Below are 21,426 nucleotides of genomic sequence, written 5' to 3'. Positions count from 1 at the left end.
TACATTTGTACCTTTGTACAAGTGTAGTATGATTAAAGGTTCACGTAAAAAATTCGCAAGATACGATCTTGTATTAGGAGCATCCATAGTTACAAACAGAGACATCAATATATATTCAAACATTTAACCATCCAACGAGCATAATGCAACCACAACAAATATCACAACCAACATAATATGTCATGCAAAGTCCAAATAGTCCACAATGTCCATACAGTCCAGAATAGTTACAGAAAAGTAAATACAAAATTCACAATAGTTCATAGTAACACCTACCACATCCCTCACTGTCTCCTACTCTTGCCCCTACCCTTGTGACCCAGAGCGTTGGTGCCTGAAGTGTAAGGGTCATGCGGACGGCGTCGCCTAGTGCCTAGAGGCGGTGTAGGATGAGTCGATGGAGCGTCATGGAGCTGAGAGGGCCCAAGCTCATCGTGCCTCTTGTCCATGTCATCGTCATCGTCCTCCTCCTCCTCCTCGTCCTTGTCCCTATCCCCTGTAGCTGCTTGACTAGAGGAACCCAAGGCTCCTCTTCCTACGAAAGGATCGTACACATCATGCGTCGTGTTTGTCCTACAACCACAACGACCAGCCGTACGGCGTAGACAACGTGACAGCCTCTGTTGTACAAAACTATGTTAACTGAAAGAATATAACATATTAAAGATTTGTTTGAAAGAATATTTTAAATCTTACGTCTAGGAAGCCAAGTATGTAGTCGTCATTGACTCTCGGCCGAACGCACTCGATCTCTTTAACTTAGCTTCTCACTGTATTGCCCTGCAACAAAGTTTTCAATAATAAGACTTCTGAACAGATAGCATTTAGTTTTTTTTTTGTACAAGAATGTAACTTATTATAAGGGTTATATGGCTCGAAGGTTGCAATAACTACAATAGATAACTCCTAATGTCGGTCTAAGGACGCCTAATGTATTGTTATGTAACTCAACGTAACAAAATAAGGCGATTGGCTTACCACTCTATCCAAGATCGGTCCTGCCTCCACCTACCTTCCTGCACGAGTGGACTGGTCATACATCGTGTCTTTATCGTCGGAGGACTCGATGTCGGCGTAGTTAGTTTCGGTCCACTGTAGCCTGAGCCTGCACCGTGTCGAACGCTGGTACCAAGCTTGGTACCGCCTGAACTCACGGTTCATGTGTGGCTCGTTGTTGTCGTCTAGGTTGTCGTGCATCTCCTCCCATTCCTCAATGTAGGACTGGTGGTGCCTCTCCCAGTCAAAAATCTTCTTGTTCCTCTGACGATCCAACCTGCACGTATGTCATCGTTACATTAATCCATGTACGTGGCACCATATTATAAGAAATGGACCATCATCATGAGACATTTGAAATATCAAAACACTTACTTGTGTAAGTCAACGCCAGTCGAGAACAGAGGCATAGGCCAAAGCTGTCTCACTCCTAAATTAGCGTGCAACCCTATCTGGCAGGTGGTACTCGATAGCATAGAAGCATATTAGAGGGCACCTCATCCTATAGAAGTAGTCGTCGGCCCCACAGACATTGCTCAGCTGAAAAGGAAGTGCGTCCTCTCCACCATACTGGCTCCCACTCCACCTGCAACATGTCCAAATAAGATGTTAGATGGTATACTAATCCTTTTCAAAGTAGCATGGAAAATAAAATTTACTTACACTAGACGCCGTCAGCGAATCTAGCTCATTCATGTACTTAATGTATGCCCAGTCTATCCTCGTGTGTGGAACCCTGACCTGGTCCCAAAGGTACGCCCACATCGGCTGGTGACTTGGAGGCTGACCTTGGAACCACTCATGACGAGCCAGAACCTCTGGACGACCAACTGGAAAACGAGCCCACATCCACAGCTGTAACAAGTACACGCATCCACTAAGTGATGGGTTCGCCGTAGACTGACGACACCCCTCGCACAACTGCCAGTATAGAAAACATAAGACTATAGAGCCCCAGCTATACTGACCTGCCTGGTCCTAGTCACTGAGGCAGTGGATCCACATCCAGGACGCATTGTCACCCGTCGCGTCGAGAAAGAGAACGGAAGCAAAAAGGTGTAGGATCCACGCCCCGCAGTAGTACCCAACCGTTTCCTCATATGCCTCCTCGGGGCACTGTGCAAACTCTATACGTAGCCATGAGATGGTAACTCCAGAAGTGCGAGCCCCTTGCTCGCCAAGCTCACGCCCAAGGAAGGCCTCCACTCGTGCTCTCCAGCCCTCTGACCTGCACTGCCCGGTGACTGGGTTCCCATGAATCCTTAGGCCTAGCATCTTCTGACAGTCCTGAAGCGAGACTGTCATCTCCCCAAAAGGTAGGTGGAAGCTGTGAGTCTCCGGCCGCCACCTATATTTAAGACCAAGCAAGATTACTTGTCAAAAAGTCAATCGCATGAACAAATGGCCATGAATGGAGGCCAATGATTCACTTTAATACCTGTCTACCAACGCAGTTATCGCCGCTGAGTTGAACTTGGGCAACCCACGATGAACCTGAAAGGAGATGACATCCAGGCCAGCTCTTTGTAGGAAAGGAGTGTACCTATCGTCGTACCGAATAGTCCAAGAACCCACTGTGGGTCCTAGAACGAAGGTGCGGAAGGTCCTACATCGAATAAAACATAGTCACATGTTACTTCATGAACACATGTATGAATAAAACTTATAGATTATTACCTGCCCTAGCACAATGAGACATCCTCGGTGGGTCTCCTCGTACGTCGGGTCCAGCAGGTGGAATTGCTCCATCCTACAAAAAAGTGAATGAATTAGAATTGCAATGTACAATGAAACATGAACTTATAAATGTATAAGTAATTGACACAAATACAAGCATAAATTGAGACATGCATAATTAAATATATGAATAAGACAAATATAAAATAATACTATAAACCAATAGTCCTACCTCACTAATCTGCCAACGGCAACTTCGTGAGTTGTGGCCAAGTCTACCGCACTTGCCACACTCGTACTGCTCGGGATTAGTAACAAATGGAGTTCCTCTCCCATGCCTAGTTCTTTCGGGTATCTGATTCATAACCATCCTATGCCTCGTCCTCTGCCTTGATCCACGCTTGTTCCAACGGTAAGCTGGATCCTGAAATGTACTTTGGCCCATCATATGGAGGCCACTCTCTAGGGTCCTAGAAAGGCACGAAGCGGGGGCTCCATGTGTTCACAAGCGTGTTGACACTGAACTCGTGAGGTATCCTCCTCTCAATATTATAGTTGCGATGCCTAGCTGTTGCCACCAAATGAGAACATACAAAGTGGTATTGCCTTGGTTTACCACAAGTGCACTTGAAATCTTGGAGGACAACCACATGTATCCTTAACTCTCGGACCTCGCCGTCGGACGTTGTACCGCCCCTATGCTTGACCTGATAAGTCCCTGTGGCATGGTCAAAGCATGCAACCTCATGTGTGCTAGCCCTTTCTCTTGCCTTCTCTAGGTGTGCCTTTGGTTTCAGAGCCCATATCTCTCCATCACTCCTCAACTACAATGCATGGGCGTGTCTATCGTTGAACCATGCAACAAGCTTATAGAAGGTGAATTGAACAATTGCATTCACGGGCATACCATGTATCCCCAATAGCAACTTATTGAATGACTCTGCCATGTTGCTGCACTGAAACTCGTACCTCCGGCCATCGGCATCATGAGCTCCCAGTCCATTTCTTCAAATCCCTCATCAAACCTATGAGCCATTGTCTACCTTCTGCATTTGATGCAGGTTCTGATCCTGCTCCAACTTTTCCCTAAAGTACTTATCCTCAAGCTATCGAGCAGCCTCCTGAAACAGATCAAAGTTTTTCTTGACACCGTCCTTCCATAGTAGATTCTCAGCAAGGTGTCGAGTACACCAACGATGGTGCAAAGGTGCATACCCCTCTAATTGCTCTCGCACGGCATTAAGTATGTCCTGATGCCTATCAGATATGACGCCAACCTCCCTGCCAGGCCCAACCACGTGTATCCAGACTAGCCTCAAGAACCATCCCCAACTGTCATTGTTCTCCTTCTCAACCAAAGCAAATGCTAAAGGAACCAACTTGTTGTTCGCGTCACAGGATATGGCTATAAGAAGTGTGCCCTAGTATTTGCCAATCAAGAACGTACCATCAATGGAGAAGATGGGACGACAGTGTCTAAAGGCCTCGACACACTGAGGGAAGCACCAGAAGGCACAGAAAAATATCTGCCTCCCATCCTTCCATGCATTAGGTTTTAGGATGTACTCATAATGCATGCCTGGATTCACCGCTTTGATTGCATTGAAAAGAACTGGTAGCTACTCATACCCATCCTCCCAGTCCCCATATATCATCTTCCATGCTCGCTGCTTAGCCCTCCATGCTTTACCATAAGTTATCACATATCCTCCATACAATGTCTCAATGGTCCTGATAATTGTTCTCACCTTCATGTTGGGTTCTCCCTACAAAATTCCCATCAACCGCTTGGCAATAAGGGTAGATGTCAACTGCCGATGCCTCAGTGTCAGCTCATGGTCAGCACAATTATGTGGCCCAACAACTTTTGTAATCTTCCATTTTCCGGTCACCTATTGCTTCTTTGCACAAACCCTCCATGGATAGCGTTCCTTGTTACACACAACTGTGTAACGACGCTCCACATATGAATGCAATACCCTGTAAGGCCTCTTTCGTATCACTGCAAAAGCCTGCAACCACCTCTTCAAAGCAGGGAGGTCATTAAACACCCTCCTCTCCTCAATTACCATGTTAGGACCGGCCTCAGGAGCTTCTAGGAGCTCATCATCACGTCCTTCTACAAATGCTAGATCGGAATGAGCAAGATCACTAAACTCATGAACTCTAGGATCACGGCAGTCGGGAAAGATACGCCTTATCATCTCAACATTACTCTCCATCAGCTCTCCAATAGGATGATCATCATTAGAATCAAGATCCCTAGCCATCTCATATGGCTCCAAATCATTCATATTTTCAACACTATTGGAGCCACAAAATCCATCTCCAAAGTGCACTTGCGCAGCAACATGGGGCATATCCATATTCTCAGGAATGTCTCCTGCAACGTCATTACAGAAATGAGGAAAGAATGAAAGAAATAGATGTAAGGAACAGGATAAGCTCCCAAAAACCATGCGGTTAAGACACTTACTCGGATGATTCTGTGTCAAAGGGATCTCATAAGGAGGATCTGCCACGAAAACATGAGTATGACAACCATCTCCAAATACCGCATTGGGGGCAGATTGAGCATTCAGGAACCATAGGCGCAATCTGCACATGCAGGTAAGGTTTCGGAATGGGAGGGTCGATGTGTGCCGGATGATCCATTGCTAGGGGTAAACCCATGAGGGATTGGATCAACTAACACTCGACGCACAACCACGTTCCAAACATTGCAGCTGGCTCTTCATAGCCGATCTCACATAGTTCTCCCACTGATCCGCACAACCAATTGAGATCATTCGCTCTAAAGATGTTCGGAGGACAACCTAGGTGCAGTACACCATCAACTGCAATGTCATCATCTCCAAAGCAATGCAGCTCCTCCCGAGCCCTTGCAACCATCTCACTAAATGAAGGCCTATCATTGAATAGCACAGGCACGCTTTGCATGTCAAGAAACTCAACATATCTATAGCGATCGCTTTCAACCGTGCCTCCATGATATATGGTCACTAGGTTGTCCATCTATTTAAAAAATGTAACGAAACACATGTCCTTTAGTCCAAATTTGACGATAGATATTACCTAACAAGTACTCACTACGTATATATTTATAGTGTACTCACTAAATAGCTAGATCATATGTAGTTAACTATAAATATAACTACAAATCTAAGTAGCTATCTAACTATATCTATTTATAAATTTATGTATGTTTCTATCTATCTACATATATATATCTCACTAAATCAACTAACTGAGTCATTACAGTAACTAGTAAATAACAAACACCAACTAAATAGGTACATTGCATATTCATAATTTTTACCTTTCCGGGTCGGCGGACGATGGGCGTAGGTCAAGGCGAAGATCCGGGCCTACGGTGGTGCGGCCGACGACAGAGGTGGCACGTGGCGGCCGCGGGGTGCCTGGCGCTCCGCGCGGCGAGACCGGCTCGATGGGCACGGGAGGCACGCCGGTGGTGGACAGCGGCAAGGTGGGGCGAGGCCGGCGGTGGAGGGGGGCAAGGCGGGGCGAGGCCGAGGCCGCCGGTGGAGACCAAGGCGAGGACGGTGGTGGAGGACATGGCGGCGTGGCGCTGTAGCCAACCACGGGCAACTACGCGAGGGCACGACGGCGCGGTGTGGGCTCGGGCGAGGGAGCAGCAGTGGCGGCGCGGCGTGGCGAGGGCGCGGGCGCGGTGGAGGGCGTGGACACGGCGACGGCGCGGGCAGGGAAGGCTAGGGCGAGAGGGAGAAGAAGAAAGGTGGAGCGGCGGCAGATATTTTCGAGCTCGGCGCCAGAGTGACTAGCGTCGAGCTCGGCGCTAAGATCTACGGCGCCGAGCTCGGCGCCAGTCACTCTGGCGCCAAGCCCCCTGGCAGGCCATTTCCTTGTGCCCAGGAGCTCGGCGCCAGTGACCATGGCGCCGAGCTCGACGCCAGTCACTCTAGCGCCGAGCCAAGGGTCCATTTCCGGAATTCTTTCCGCCAGGGGTCTATTTATGAGAAACTTTCGAAAAAAGGGCCAAATAGTAAAAAAATTCAGCCACAAGAACGAGGGCCCGACCGCCATGCACCTGCAGCTGCATGCACCTTCACATGCACGCCATCTCCACTGTCTTGCAGCATGCAGATACCCGCCCAGTCCCGTCCCTTATGTGTGGGTGTGTGGGCCCCGCATCGTCCGAATTTTTTATTTTTTAGCATTTTTTTAAAAAATCATAAATATGTCGTATGATTTTAAAATCTGAACCTTTAGCTCGGTGTCATCGTTGTTGGTGTCGAGCTTACACGTCTCGGCGCCATAGATTTTGACGCCTAGGTCTTGGGCTCGACGCAGACATGGCGATGACTTAGTAGACAGCTCAGCGCTGTAGATCCTGGCGCCGAGCTTGGCACCGTGGTTATTGTCAATAACCACGACGCCGAGCTCGCCGTCAAGATCTACGCTGACCTCGTCGTCAAGATTCTGGCGCCGAGCTCGACGCCGTATATCTTGACGGCGAGCTCGGCGCCGTGGTTATTGACGACGAGCTTGGCGCCGTGGTTATTGGCATCGAGAATAGCGCCAAGATCTATGGTGCCGAGGTGGTGTTTTGACCCAGCCCCCAACTTTTCTGCCCGACCCTTCTTCCTTTTCTTTCTCCTCCCTCTCGGATTTTTCTCTCCCCACTTCGCTCTACCTCACGAATCGGCATATTGAACCTTGGAAACTTTGATTTGATCCATAGATCTTCGAGAGCAAGGTATCCTCGCCCCCTCCTATTTTTTTCACATCGATTCGATATATATTAGTCGGATTTTTCAACTTAAAAATCGTCATTACTTAGGGTTTTATGCAATTTTAACATTTATATTATACAACCGTAAGATGCCAAGACGTGGAAAAGTTAGCAAACCATGGTAACCTTATCGCACGTTATTATGTTATGAGTTCATTGTTGTCTGATCAAATGGGAAACTCTAGGTGTAGGGTTTAATGTTAATTGATTTCGGTTCTTAGAACGAAAATGGCGGGCGAGGGCGCAGGCCATGGGTGCGGTGGCGAGCGCCGGCGAGGGCGCGGTGGTAGGTAGGCGCGGCAGCGGCGACGAGGGCGCGGTGGCCGCGGGCGCCCTGGCTCGAGAGAGAGGAAGAGAGAAAGAGAGAAATGAAGAGAGGGCCCATACGTAAGTCAGGGCCCGGGGCCAATAATCACGGCACCAAGCTCGACGCCAAGATCCGCCAAGATCCACGACGCCGAGCTAGCTGTTATGTCAGCGTCCACGCCGCCAACGTGGCCCGACCTAGGCGTCAGAATTTATGGCGCCGAGACATGTAAGCTCAGCACCACCAACGATAACGCCGAGCTAATGGTCTAGATTTTGAAATCATACCTCCAGGGATATATTTATGAAAAAATTCAAAAAAGGCTAAAAATTAAAAAATTCGGGCTCATCGCCTCCGTCGACGACACGTAATCCAACGGTCACAAAATCGAGTGACAGGATGAAGGAAAAATTTAGCCCTGCATTTTTAGGGTGAGGGAGCAAAAGATTTTAGGGCCTGTTTAGTATTCCAAAAAATTTTACGCAATACCCGTCACATCGAATCTTACGGTACATGCATGGAGTACTAAATGTAGACGAAAAAAACTAATTGCACAGTTGGGTGAGAAATCGCGAGACGAAACTTTTGAACCTAATTAGTCCATAATTAGACACTAATTGTCAAATACAAATGAAAGTGTTACAGTAGCCAAAATTCAAAAAAATTTGGATCTAAACGGGGTTTTAGTTCAGTTTTTGGACATTTGCTCACTTTTAGTCATTTTTTTCAATGAAAATCCAAACAGGAGGACTAAAAGTGAGAAAATGGCTAAAAACTGAACTAAAATCTTTTGCTCCTAAAAAGACCCTAAACTGGGCTATACTCCCTTGGGGCGGGCACTGGATGTCCTATACCTCTTGCCGCTCGTATGCATGGCTATATATGGATAATTAAATAAGGATAAATCTGTTATTGTAAATTAGAGGACTAAAGTTTAGTCCAATGATATAAACAGTCCAACAAGACTCAATTTTAGTAGCTAAACTTTAAGGGCTAAATTTTAGTCCAAAAGGCTGACTAATGATTCAAACACCACCTTACCGTAAAGAAAAGACATCAACGCATTGAATTCTTATGTTGTTGCCATGTTGGACGGGGTCGAACGCCACCGGCACGCGGGGCTGCAGTGCCCGCGCGAGTGCTCCCGTGTCTCCGAGCTGTGGCGTGTTGTGGCTTTGGCAAGCCGTGAGCGAGGACAGGTTCAGGTCACCAACAGCTTTCGTGCGAGGCATGGTAGAGCTAGACCTCATGTTTCAGCCTGTTCGGTTGGCTGGTTCGTATCATTATTGGTTCATGAAGAAGTACTGCTAACTGGTTTGTGTGAGAGAAAAATACTATTCCGTCTGAAAATTTACGATCGTTTACGACAAGCCACGTCCAAACGAACAGACTGCTTGTCAGGTCCGGCACTCCGGCTCAGATCGGATCGGATGCTTTTCGTCGCGCCGTTCTACCCGTGACTAGACTGACGTTGTGGAGCACCAGCAGTCAGCACTCTCCTCAGCAGAGGCACGCTCCGGCGCGCGCTCGATGGCCGATTTTTTTTCAGCCCTTTTTTTTAAAGATTTTTACAAATAAGTCCCTAACAGTATTCTTTTAAAAAAATTGACCCTGACCTCGGCGCCGTGACAATTAGCGCCGATCATGCACGTCTCGGCGCCAATTGCTTTGGCGCCGAGGTCCAAGGTCATTTTCTGCGTGTCGTTGACATGGCTGCTTATGTGGCGCGAATGTGACATGAGCTCAGCGCCGTGGATCTTGGCGTCGAGCAGGAGGGTCGAGACATTAATTGACATCGCAGCGTCCAACACCATCCGTTCTCCATCTTCCTCTAGACTCTAGCCTCGTCTCGCGGGAGTCGCGCCGCGGTCTTCCCTTCCCCTGCCCGAGGTTCGACGACGCCCGAGTCGTTCTGCTCTGCGCCTCTGCCACAGACCGCCGGAGGTCCTAGGATGGCAGCGGCGGCGCGGGGTCTTCCCAAATCCGGCCTAACATCGCCACCTTGTTCAGCAATGTAGGAGTATTAATTTTTATGCAACTACTAGCATGATCTTTTTAACTGTATATTATGTAAAATTCCTATGTGTATATGGCATAGTTGTGATGTCATGGTGACATCATCAAGCTAGCAGCAGAGGCAGAGCAGAGCATGCGGCGGCCGCGTCACAGCTGCGCTCGGCCAGCTCTCGTCCCGGAGAGGCGGCGCAGGAGTTGCACACGCGCCTGGCCGGGCCCGGGAGACGGAGGGTGACCGAGCTGCCGGACCTAAAGCACATGGTGGCGGCGTTATGCCGGATTTGGGGTAGAGCCCAATCCGTCTCCATTGTAGCGAGGTGGGCGGCGGCGCCAGGAGCCGCTGATAGGCTGTTGCACGGCGGAGCGACGGCGCGGACGTGCATTACGGCGCGCGGGGCTACGGCGCGGCGCAGCACGGGCCGCGCAGGTCCGTGGGCCTGCGAACGCGGCATAGGGGTACGGGGGCCATGCAGACGGCTAGCCGCGTCGGGATTCGCGGACAGGCTACGCGGCCCTTCCTCGTGTGCCGGCAAACCACCCCACCCCGCGCGCGCCGCTGCCCTCCTAGGACCTCCGACGGCCTGTGGCAGAGGTGCAGAGCAGAACTACCCGGGCGTCGTCGAACCTCGAGTAGGGGAAGGGAAGACTGTGGCGCGACTCCTACGAGACGAGGCTAGAGTCTGGAGGAAGATGGAGAATGGGTGGTGTTGGACGCCGCGATGCCGATTAATGTCTCGACCCTCCGGCTCGGCGCCAAGATCTACGACGCCGAGCTCGGCGTCAAGATCTACAGCGCTGAGCTCATGCTACATCTGCGCTATGCAAACAGCCACGTCAACGACACGCAGAAAATGACCCTGGACCTCGGCGCCAAAGCAATTGGCGCCGAGACGTGTAAGCTCGGCGCTAATTGTCACGGTGCCGAGGTCAAGTTCTATTTTTTTAAAGGATACTGTCAGGTGCGTATTTGTAAAAATCTTTCAAAAAAAGGTTGAAAAACAAAAAATTCGGGCTGATGGCAGTGAGCAGAGGCCGGCGTGGAAAACGGATTGTTCGGTCACGGGGTGTCTGGTACCGCCAGACTTGCAGTTGCCGTATAGGCGTAGTATAGCTAGCTGACTGCTGGGCACAGCCAGAAATTAGGTCGCTACTTAGGATTTGTTTGGCACGGCTCCTTCCGAGGGGCTCCTCCGGAGGAGCCGGAGCCGTTTTGGAGGAGCCACAAATTGTGGCTCCTCCAAAATGGCTCCGGCTTCTTTGTTTTTTACTGAAAAACGGTTCCTCCAAGAAAACGTTTGACAGGGCTCCTCTGAGGGAGCCGGAGCCGGAGCCGGAGCCGGAGAGGAGCCCTGCCAAACAAGCCTATTCGGAGACGTTGCCACGAGAATCCTGTCCGCGTCGCGCTAATCGTGCTCTATGGAGAACAACGTTGACGCGGAAAAGAAGTGCTCCTTGCGTCTCTATTTGGTCCCGAACACTGGCGCGCACCTAATGTATCCCGTGGTGCCCAGAGGAGTACTATATGGCGCACAGAATAAATTGCGCGGATAATAGGACCACCATCCAACCTTATCGCGAACTTGGAACGTGCGCGACCATCCACGTCTCACACTAAGACCCTGTTCGCTTAATCGTTTCTGAAGCTTTATAAGTCGACTAATGCTGTTTTATTATGAGAGAAAAATATTGTATTATGACTGATAAGTATGACTGATACGATCAAACGAACAAGGTGTAAGCCTCTCCGCTTCCGTTGTTAATTAAGTAGTTGTTAACAGCATTCGCGTTGACCTGATCATCTCCACAACGACAGCATATCACAGAGCACGTCGCTCTTCAAGTCTTCATCGAACAAATGAGGAGCGGCCATCTTCGTAACCGTGTGCCATAAATTCAGGATTCTTTGCTGCGCTGTGGTCGTTCTGACAAGTCGACATCCCTCTTCCCTCACTGTGGCCAAACCAAAAAAAAAAGGAAAAGAAGACAGAGCAGAGGAAATCAGTGCTCGATAATCGGCACCCGTGGTGCCATAACATGACAAGGCGATAAGCAAAGTTGGTTCACGAGCACCAAGCAAAAAACCCGAAGCAAAGTGCGCGTCAACCTGATTAGACTAGAACCCGACGTGGCGGCCACGCACGCGCCATCTCCGTTCGGTGGATTCCCACTTGGGATAGGATGTTTGGCCTTGATCGGCCTGATGATGCCCTGACCGATGGACAACACCTGGCTCTTCAGTCTTCACACCGGCAATCATCGTTGAGGCACGCGACAACCATCCTGCTCTCTGGTCCGTGGAGATTCGCCGTACCGTACGTGCCCATGTGCTCCGGTCCGTCTTACTGTTCAAGTCCGTGCATCCGGGGGAACTGGGTTATTAGATTATGATGGCTCGACGAGACGCAGCGTGGCACTAAGCTAGTCATCAATCACTGTTACGAATTCCCGGACCTGCAAGGCGTTTCGTCCGTACGTATCAGGGTGATGTGAACAAGCGGGAGACGAGACGACAGGAAAGCAAACTAGGAGAAGTCTTCGGGGCGGGATCGAAGCCCCTGTGGCCGCTCGAGCGTGTACGCGTCGTTAGGCTGCTCTCGTGGCCGTGGACGTGGCGTGCTACGTTCCAGCCTGACTTTTTCAACGGTCCTGGGAGAGAATAGTCAAGCCGTGGACACGGCGCTGCATAAAAAGTCGGTGTTTTGCTCGATCCGGGATACGTCAAAGCGGGAGAAAACTCGGTCAGCGCGTCGTCACTCGCGCTAACACACGTTTAATTTAGCGTTTGCAGTTGCACAGCTCGTCACACAGTCACATCAGATGTCCCTACCTACCAAATGGTCAGTGTTTTCAGTTAAAGCAAGGAATCAGGCGCGCTAGCACTAACACCACCTCCCGTCCACTGACAGTGCGGGATTAAGGTGACAATCACAGCATTAAGCACTGCACCTGCAGCTCATGCGGTAGCTGCAGTAGCTCTGCTCAGGGAAGCTTCGGTCCGTACGGACCTGTTTGCATCCAAAAAGGAAAGGAAAGGAAAGGAAAAGCTACTTTCACGGATCAGCTGTAGGCCTGTAGCGTGTGCACTCCCTGCTTGGCTGCTTGTTCGCTTCACGTGTGCTGCGCTGATCGACCTTAGTTACCGATTGCCTCTAACGACGAGTCCTGATCCGACCATTCTTAGGCCATGTTTAGTTGGCCACCGATTCGGCGCCCGCCGGATTTTCTGGCCTGTAGCAACTACTGTAGCGTTTTATTTTTATTTGGTAATAATTGTCCAATCGTTGACTAATTAGGCTCAAAACGTTCGTCTCGCAAAGTACAACCAAACTGTGTAATTAGTTTTTGATTTCATCAACATTTAGTACTCCATGCATGTACCGCAAATTTGATGTGACAGAGAATTTTCTTTTTACATAGTGCCAAATTGAGAAATTGGAGGAACTAAACATGATCTTATATATACATACACATGCTCTGATGCTCAAGCATGGCGAATTTCGGGGGGAAACAAAAGGAAAAGAAAGAACCGGATGCCCACTGGACACGTAGCACAGCGCGCCGAATGATTGCGCCGTCCGATCCCTCCGCTGCGCAGCGCTACACACCACCCACACGCGTCACACCCGCAATAAAAACAGATCCGCTACGGCCCGGGAAAGCGAGCCGTATAAACGACGACGGCCACGAAAGCGAGCCGCGCGGTGTGATCGGGCCAGCAAACATGGCGCAGCAGAGGCTGCAGCGACGACACCAGCGGCAAACCTGAATACGGGGTGGCCTGGCTGGCAGCTGCGCGGAGCCGAACCACCAGGGGTGGGGCGTGAGAAACTGGGAGTGGGAGGGCACGCACGCACACGCGCGCGCGCACGACTCGTCGTGCAAACTGCAAACCACCACCCACCTCGCCCCCACGTTCCCTTACGTGCCGCCCTGGCGCGGCGCAGACGTGCGCGTCCTCCTCCCGTCCAGCGCTGTTGCCCATCCAAGCAGCCAAGGCAGGGCGCCAAACCATCTGCGCACCTCGGCTCCTTCTGCTCCCTGGCCCGGTTCCCTCCCTCTCCTCGCGATCGAGCTCCTGTCGTGCGCTTGGTTCGTTGGGTCCTTGTGACCTTGTCTAAACCAGGCCGCTTTGGCCATGGTCGCGTCGTCGTCGTCCGCAGCGTCATCATCCTCCACGTCCTCCTCGTCGCCCTGCAGCTGCAGCACCGTCACGTCCGGCGCGCACCGCCGCCGCCTGACGGACGCGCCCGCAGCCGTCGACTACTTCGTCCCGTGCGACAACGACAACGGCGACGATGGCCGCGGCCACGGCGCCGGAGCGGCGCGGGTGAAGGCTCTATTCTTCGCCAGGAGGGCCAGCGGCAAGCGGGTGGCCGTGGTCGACCAGGCCTGGGTGCGGAACGCGGTGGCGTGCCTGCTCGGCGTCGCCGTCGTCGTCGGCTTCGTCATGAGCTCGCGTCGAGGTGCCAGTACCGGCGCGGGGGGGAGGCTCGTTCGCAGGGTGGACGCCGAGGTGCTCGTGTGGAGGGAGGAGAACCTGACCTCCGTTGCTCGCCGCCAGCCCGACCCGCCGGTGCGTAGCTCTCTACTCTCGCCGTTGACTGCACCGTTATAGATTTTTCGTACTGCCATGACATGCACCACTAGAGTCTAGAGGCTGCCAGTTATTGTTAGCATGCATGTTAATCACACTTAACTCGCGGCTTTCAAAGCTCTGCATGGGCATACAAACCATTCGAACGTGGCGAGTTAAAGGGATCCAAGCCAAGTCGACGACTGGATGCAGAGAGGCGCGTTGGATAGTTTGCTCTTCGTGGACTGGGTCTGGGGGTATGCGCGTGTGCGCGATGGAGAAACACGAGAAGTTTCATTCATGGCGGGCGCGTCGTTTTTATACGTAGTCTCCGTTTTTTTTGTTTCTTTGCTGTGGAATCAGAGACATTCAGACGGGATGCCGGAGCCCAAGACATTTCAGAGGCTCCACGATTCAGGAAGGAGCCCAAGGTCGCCGTCAGTACGTGCCCTTTCAGAAGAGCAGCTCTTTGGCACATCGCTATTTCTTCTTTCATGTGTAGTTGTTTTGTTTGCCGGTCGTAGGGAAATTCAATTGGAAGAGTGATACTCAGGCCGTGGTATGGGGGCCACTAACAAGGTGCTTCCAAAGGGTCTAACGTTGATGTTCTCAACAACATTAGGATTAGGAGAGCGCCGCATCACACACTGAACACTCTGAAAATTCACACGGAAAACCGAGCAGTGTGAAAATTCACGCTGGAGGGCCTCCCCTCGTAACCACAGAAAACACAGCATAGTTACAGACCACAAGTTAAATCGTAGGGACATGTGTTTCGAACAAATTCAAATTTAAAGAAAGGGAAATACTTCACCTACATTTGTACAACTCTGGAACAACCAGATGCGTCTTGGCGAGTGAACCAGTGTTTTGAGTGATTTTCGGCCATTTATTTCCTGGTTTTCCGTTGGTTGAGAAGGAGTTGTAAAAATCAGTCCTCACGAAGGAGTGGCACGAATGAGTCGTACGTACAGCGGAACCCTTCGCAGAACAGCCAGATGATAAGCAGCACGCTAGGAAGCTACAATGACGACAGTGACACCATGACTACAGACAAGTTGCCATTTGACAGTCAAGACAGAGATATCTAGAGCAGATAACAAAAAATTTTGGAGGTTCCTAGTGCTAATCTAATCCTTATTAAGCCTCCAAAAAATTCTACATGAGTTTTCAAAAAAGAAGAGAGACAAAAATGAATGGACATAAAGTAAGAGTTCACATCAATCGATCCTATCCCCACAAAGTGCTATTAGTGCTTGTACGACTAGTACGCGGGTAAGAAAGAGTTCCTTGTTCATTGGACAATACGAAGCACAAACTCCTACCTGTCTGCCGCCTAACTAAAGCAACCATAGACCTGCAAATAAAGGAATAGAAAGAATATTATTAGATACTGATGCTCCTAATTTACATGCTTGAGAGCTTCTACTTTTATTGACTTGACGTGAGATTTTATTAGATACTGATGCTCCTAATTTTATGCTGAAATTTTGTTTTGGAATCCAACAGATGACCCAGATATGGATAAAACCAGATAGTGAGGGTTACACAAAATGCATCGAACGCCCAAAAAATCGTTACAGTGAGCTCATCTTCCCCATCCTCCTTCAATTTAACATTAGTTCTAAGTAACAATAGTCTTAACTCTTAACTGAGCGCCTACATTTGGGCAACACTTGCTCTGCTTTATCAGGAACCAACAGTACAACTACTGGCTATATAATTGCTGAAGCCAATGGTGGACTTAACCAAATGAGACTGGGAGTACGTATACAATGATCTTAAAAAAACTTGAATACAGGAAAAATGCCTTTCAAGCTCACATGCATTCCTTCAAAATCATTCTTGCAGATAAGTGATATGGTTGCAGTTGCTAAGCTCATGAATGCCACCCTAGTAATCCCTACCCTGGACCATAAATCATTCTGGACTGATCCAAGGTCCTTCTCTTTGAACCAGTACAGCAAGAAATCTATACAAATTTTTGAGACTGATGTTTTGGCTTGACATGCAGTGATTTCAAAGATATATTTGATGTGCAACACTTCAAGGAAACTTTAGAAGATGACATCATGATTGTGGATTCCTTGCCGCCAGATTTCAAAAGATTGAAACCCTATATTAGAGCACCCAAATCCTGGGCCAGGGTATGAATCAACTACTTCAGGACTAATTGGTATTGAAGTTATATATCAGAAAAATGATGATTTAATATTTTCTTTTCAGGCTTCTTATTACAGAGCTTTCACAAGGACACTGAAGAAGGCCAAAGTAGTGAAATTCACACATACAGATTCACGTATTGTCAACAATGGTCTCCCACCTTCTATCCAAAGACTCCGATGCCGTGCAAATTACGAGGCACTAAGATACAATCAAGAAATTGAAGAGCTAGGTAATACTCTAGTTGATAGACTGAGGAATGGATCCAACCATTATATCGCACTTCACTTAAGGTGACTGAAAATGCAATTGTCTAATAACAGGCTGACAGCACTTTGTTGCTGAGGAACATGCAGATCAATGATACCAATGTTTTCTTCATTATAAACTGACAGGTATGAGAAGGACATGCTCTCATTCACTGGCTGCAGCCACAACCTAACATATCAAGAGGCAGAGGAACTGAGGGAAATGCGACTCAAGGTGCAGCATTGGAAAGAGAAGGAAATCAACAGTAAGGAGAGGCGACTCCGAGGAGGCTGCCCTATGACTCCTCGTGAAGCAGCTCTTTTCCTGAAAGCTATGGGTTATCCTTCCAGCACAAAGATCTACATTGTATCAGGTGAAATATATGGTGTACATAGCATGGATGCATTTAAGGTCGAATATCCAAATGTCTATACACATTATAGTCTGGCAACAGCAAATGAATTAGAGTCTCTCAAGCTGTACCAAAATAGATTAGCTGCTGTAGACTACAATGTAGCCCTCCAGAGTGATGTTTTTGTGTATACATATGATGGAAATATGGCTAAAGCAGTTCAGGGCCATAGAAGATATGAAGGATTCCAAAAAACCATTAACCCTGACAGGTAAATTTCTGGAATATTGTTTTGAGTATTCAGCTCTAAATCCAAAGTACTTAATTTTTTTACTGTCTATAGGCACAAGCTTGTCGAGCTCATTGACAAGCTTGATGAAGGGACAATAAATTGGACAGAGTTTGCAAGTGAAGTGAAGATGCATCATGAAAACAGGGTTGGAGGTCCACATCAGAGGTTGTCTGGTCGAAGTCCAAGGCATGAGGAGTATTTTTATGCAAATCCGCTTCCAGGGTGCTTGTGCAAAAGAAACACACAGGATCAAGTGGCATGAACTTACTCCACATACGAATAGTCAGTTATCATACAGCGAGCTTTCCTCTGACTCATTGACATACACCAAACAGTGCAATTCCTGGTAAACTGACAGCAAAAGCACATGTTATTTTCCTACACACAGATAAAATTTATGTATTTTTCAATCTTACACAAGGACATGGGAGGGAACACTCACTGAAATGTGCATTTTCAAAGAATTGTTTATTCAAGTTTCAAAATAGAAGAGGCAAAGATATTCGAAGAAGATATATGTTGTACCACGGAGTGTAGAATTAGCAGATTTGAAGAGTTTTAGTGTATGTTTCTATTTAGTCCATACTCCAGATGTACAGCCTTAAATCTTAACTTCATTCATTTTATTATGCACAGATTGGTGCGAATAATGTGTATGTACAATAATCATTAGCTACAGATCATTTTTTTTTTGCGGACAAGCAATGAATTATGTGCTATAGCCGTTCAGTCCATCAAGTTTTATGCTATGTGCACTTCCCATTCCATATTAGTTCGTCTTAAAGAATATACTCGCTAAATGAGAACCGAGTAGTAACTCGGTTGGTTAGTGACTCCAGTTGAGGGGGCAGCCACCCAGGGCTCACTAATTTTTGGGTAACTCCCTGAAAAAACAGGGTTCAGTACCCCTCAACCTTATTTTTTTCTTAAAAAAAAGAGCCCAGGGGAGTCTCTCCCTGTGGAAAAAAGAAACTAACTAATATCTTCCTAGAACTGGTGTGCTCATTCAAACCAGGGTCCTTAATAATGTTTAGACATCATGAGCAAAATTAAAATGCAAACCTGTGTGTTTTCAAACAATGCATCAAATTGAGTATACCAGAGAATTCAGTTCACAAATTAAAATGAAGATCCAACTGTTCACAAATTAAGATTCAACTATGTAACATTTGTCAATCAGTAGATGCATTTAATGACATGCATACTACCCAAGTTGAAAATTGAAATGAATACAGAATGGATTGTGAGAGGATACCTGAGCAATTAGTGCATGTAAGTTGTGCTTGTAGCTCTCTTGTAGTAAAAAAAAAAAAAGGGAAACTCCCTTGTTCAGTTCTGTTAGACCATTCATGAAGTATGCTTGTATCATATATTTGTTCATTCCATCACAGATGATTTATCATTTCACCACATAGAAGGCACATAGACTTCTTCTTTCAGGTTCTGGGCGGCACTCTCAGTGGGAAACCCTCGCACAGCACCAATTGTCCATTGTGATATGATTCCAGCGGCAACGGCAAATCTCAGTTGCCTCTCCAATGTATCCTGGTCTTCATACATTTCAGGACAAGTTGTCAGCTTCCTAATAGCAGCAGCCACAATAGCATCCCCTGAACCTGTTCGGTCAGTGGTGTATGGAGTTATGAGTGCATCCTCTGTCCCAACCACACAACCATGAAACTTAGGTGTGTAATAGTGGATCCGAAGTGTCCCATAGGTCACAAGCAAGATCTTTATACCATCATGCCAAATAGGAGCGATCTCTTCAGGGCTGTAGTGGTAGTACTGTGGCCAGTTTCTTGTAAAATGAAATCCTTCCAGATAATACTGAGGTGGGGTGTTTCTCTCGTACTCATAGTACTCATGATCAAGGAGGAATTCCAGCTCATCCCTTGATACCTCTACGATATCAGCCTCTTTCCATGCCCTGTTTATCACCTCCTTTGTTTTATCCCTGGAAGTCCACAATGGCAATGGCAAATTGAGATCGAAGAACACTTCGCTTCCAAATTTCTTGGACAGCTCAATAGCTCTGAAGAGTGTGTCATGCATTGAAGGGTTTAACAGGACTTCTGAATTGAAATGGAACATTCTAGCCTGTGTAATTGCCACAGATTAGATCTGAATAAAGAAAAAATGGTTTGCAATGCAATAGCAATGACTACATCTAACTCATCAAAATGTGTCCTCTTAAAATCTTGTTGCCAGCGTGTGACCCTGAACAGTGCAATTCTGCTAAACTTACTTTTTATCTGCAAAGTTGTTAATTCTGACGGCATCCCAAAGGACACCATTCTATTGTTCAAATGCATACTTGAAACAGTCTGGAAGATGATCACACCGTGATTGTGAAAGCTATCATGATTTAAACATAATAATAAAGTTGTGGTGAAATAAACCTCAGAGACAAATCTATTATGAAGAATGTTCATTTTTTTCAGAGCTAGAAGCTTTAGCTAATGCAGTATAACCTCTGATTTTCAAGGACTGCTATAACAATTTTATTTTATCTATTTTCTAAATACAAATACTGAAACTTTTATCAGTCCATAATCTGCTGCTATCTTAGAGTCCATAAATAAGACTGATTTAGATGTCAACTCTGCACTATGAGATCAAGTGGCATCTGTATGCATATACAAAACTCAAATAAGTTGAGTAGAGAGTTTAGCATCAAGGTTGAATCTTTTTAGAAGAATCGACCTTCCATGATATACAATTGGCAATCATGCTATGCTGCTAGATCACATCAATTTTGTTTTTCAGCCAGGAATTTATTTGATGCAATTGTTCTGCAACAGTGCACCGTGGTTGTTATGCACATAAAGACATAGCTTGCCGTGAAATGACTATGCGAGCATAAATCTTGAATCGGAAATTCGCAATCCAATGTTTATCCAAGGATCACCAACTCACCTCTTTCAAAACATCTACATTGATCTCAGTCTTGCGGAGGGAGTCCTCGGCGGCACTCTTCACCGTCTCGGCTACAAGTTTCGTGCCGCCCTTGCCATCCTCCCGGTCCCGGAAGCTCACCTTCATGCGCGCCGCGGCGGTGGCCGCTTTGCCGTCGAACTTGATGGCACGTGTCTGCACCCGCTCGCAGTTCATGCGGTACACAAGCTCGCGGCCGAAGTCATCGTCGCCGACCTTGCCCAGCACCGCGGCGCGCCCGCCGAGCCGGGTGAGCGCAATGGCCACGTTGCTCGCCGCGCTCCCCGGCGCGCGCGCGAACTCGGGCGGCTCCCATTGCAGGTGCCTCCACGTGGAGTACATGTCGGGATGCATCTGGCGGTCCGACACCCTCACCGTGGGCACGAACTCCCACCGCGGCGCGCCGAAGCAGCACACCAGCGGCGGCCACTCGTTTGCGAAATCCTCGTCGTCGTCGTAGTTCCTCTCCGCTTCTACCGCATAATCCTCTTCGTTGGCCTCTTGAATCGTCTGCTCCGTTCCTTGGCTCGCCGCCTGGGCCACCTCCTCCTGTTTGGCCTCTTCCTTGGACTTCCTCGTCCGGCGGTTGGTCCGCTTCGCCGGCTCCTCCGCGCCCTCCGAGTCGGGATCCTGGTCCGCCTTCTTGGTTCTCCGCCTCGTGACCTTCGCCTTCGGCGCCGATGGGGACGGTGGCTTTTTGCGGCCGCGGCGAGAGGCAGGTTCAGGGGATTCCGGCACGGCGGCGCCGTTGGGCGAGCAGCGGAGGGGGAGGGCGCGAGGGAGGCTGGAGTGGAGCGACGCGGCGAGGAGAGTGGGCTTGGGGAACAGTGATGGCAGGAGGAAGGCGAGGGCGGCCATGGCCATTGCCGCTCCTCTTTGCTCGAGGTGAGGAAGTGGGGCGCGGCGACGAGCGCTGGACTCGACTCTATCCACTATCCAGGAGAGTGTCAATGTGACCCGATAAGGGTTTTAGCGGCCCTTAAGGTGGGACAAATTTAGGGCGCGTTTAGTATAGCTTATGTATCTATTAAATTTGGAATCTAATTTTTCATAACGTGAATATGTGTTAGTATACTTCTATCTGGAATCTATT

General features: G+C 48.5%; 2 protein-coding genes across 3 annotated transcripts; one reads left to right on the top strand and one right to left on the bottom strand.

The window, feature by feature from the left end:
• The first annotated feature begins 13,366 nt into the window (after positions 1-13,366).
• LOC136450736 (O-fucosyltransferase 19-like) lies at positions 13,367-18,605 on the top strand. Its single transcript, XM_066451330.1, has 8 exons — positions 13,367-14,343; positions 15,853-15,925; positions 16,037-16,107; positions 16,195-16,283; positions 16,358-16,490; positions 16,570-16,799; positions 16,902-17,378; positions 17,451-18,605. Exons 1-8 carry the CDS (start codon positions 13,906-13,908, stop codon positions 17,659-17,661), a joined length of 1,722 nt encoding a protein of 573 aa, XP_066307427.1. The 5' UTR covers positions 13,367-13,905; the 3' UTR covers positions 17,662-18,605.
• On the bottom strand, positions 14,350-21,272 carry LOC136450737 (fructokinase-like 1, chloroplastic). 2 transcript variants are annotated; one of them, XM_066451331.1, is made up of 4 exons: positions 20,316-21,272; positions 18,655-19,496; positions 17,668-17,750; positions 14,350-15,700 (listed from the first exon to the last, which is right to left on the bottom strand). In XM_066451331.1, exons 1-2 carry the CDS (start codon positions 21,195-21,197, stop codon positions 18,804-18,806), a joined length of 1,575 nt encoding a protein of 524 aa, XP_066307428.1. In that variant the 5' UTR covers positions 21,198-21,272; the 3' UTR covers positions 14,350-15,700; positions 17,668-17,750; positions 18,655-18,803. The 2 variants fall into 2 exon arrangements, with proteins under 2 accessions (XP_066307428.1, XP_066307429.1); XM_066451332.1 differs by lacking the exon at positions 17,668-17,750.
• Positions 21,273-21,426: the final 154 nt, after the last annotated feature.

Source organism: Miscanthus floridulus, chromosome 5 (genome assembly GCF_019320115.1).
Source record: "Miscanthus floridulus cultivar M001 chromosome 5, ASM1932011v1, whole genome shotgun sequence".
NCBI lineage: Eukaryota > Viridiplantae > Streptophyta > Magnoliopsida > Poales > Poaceae > Miscanthus > Miscanthus floridulus.
Note: the sequence above shows the minus strand (reverse complement) of the source record. Positions and strands in the feature narration are given on the sequence as shown.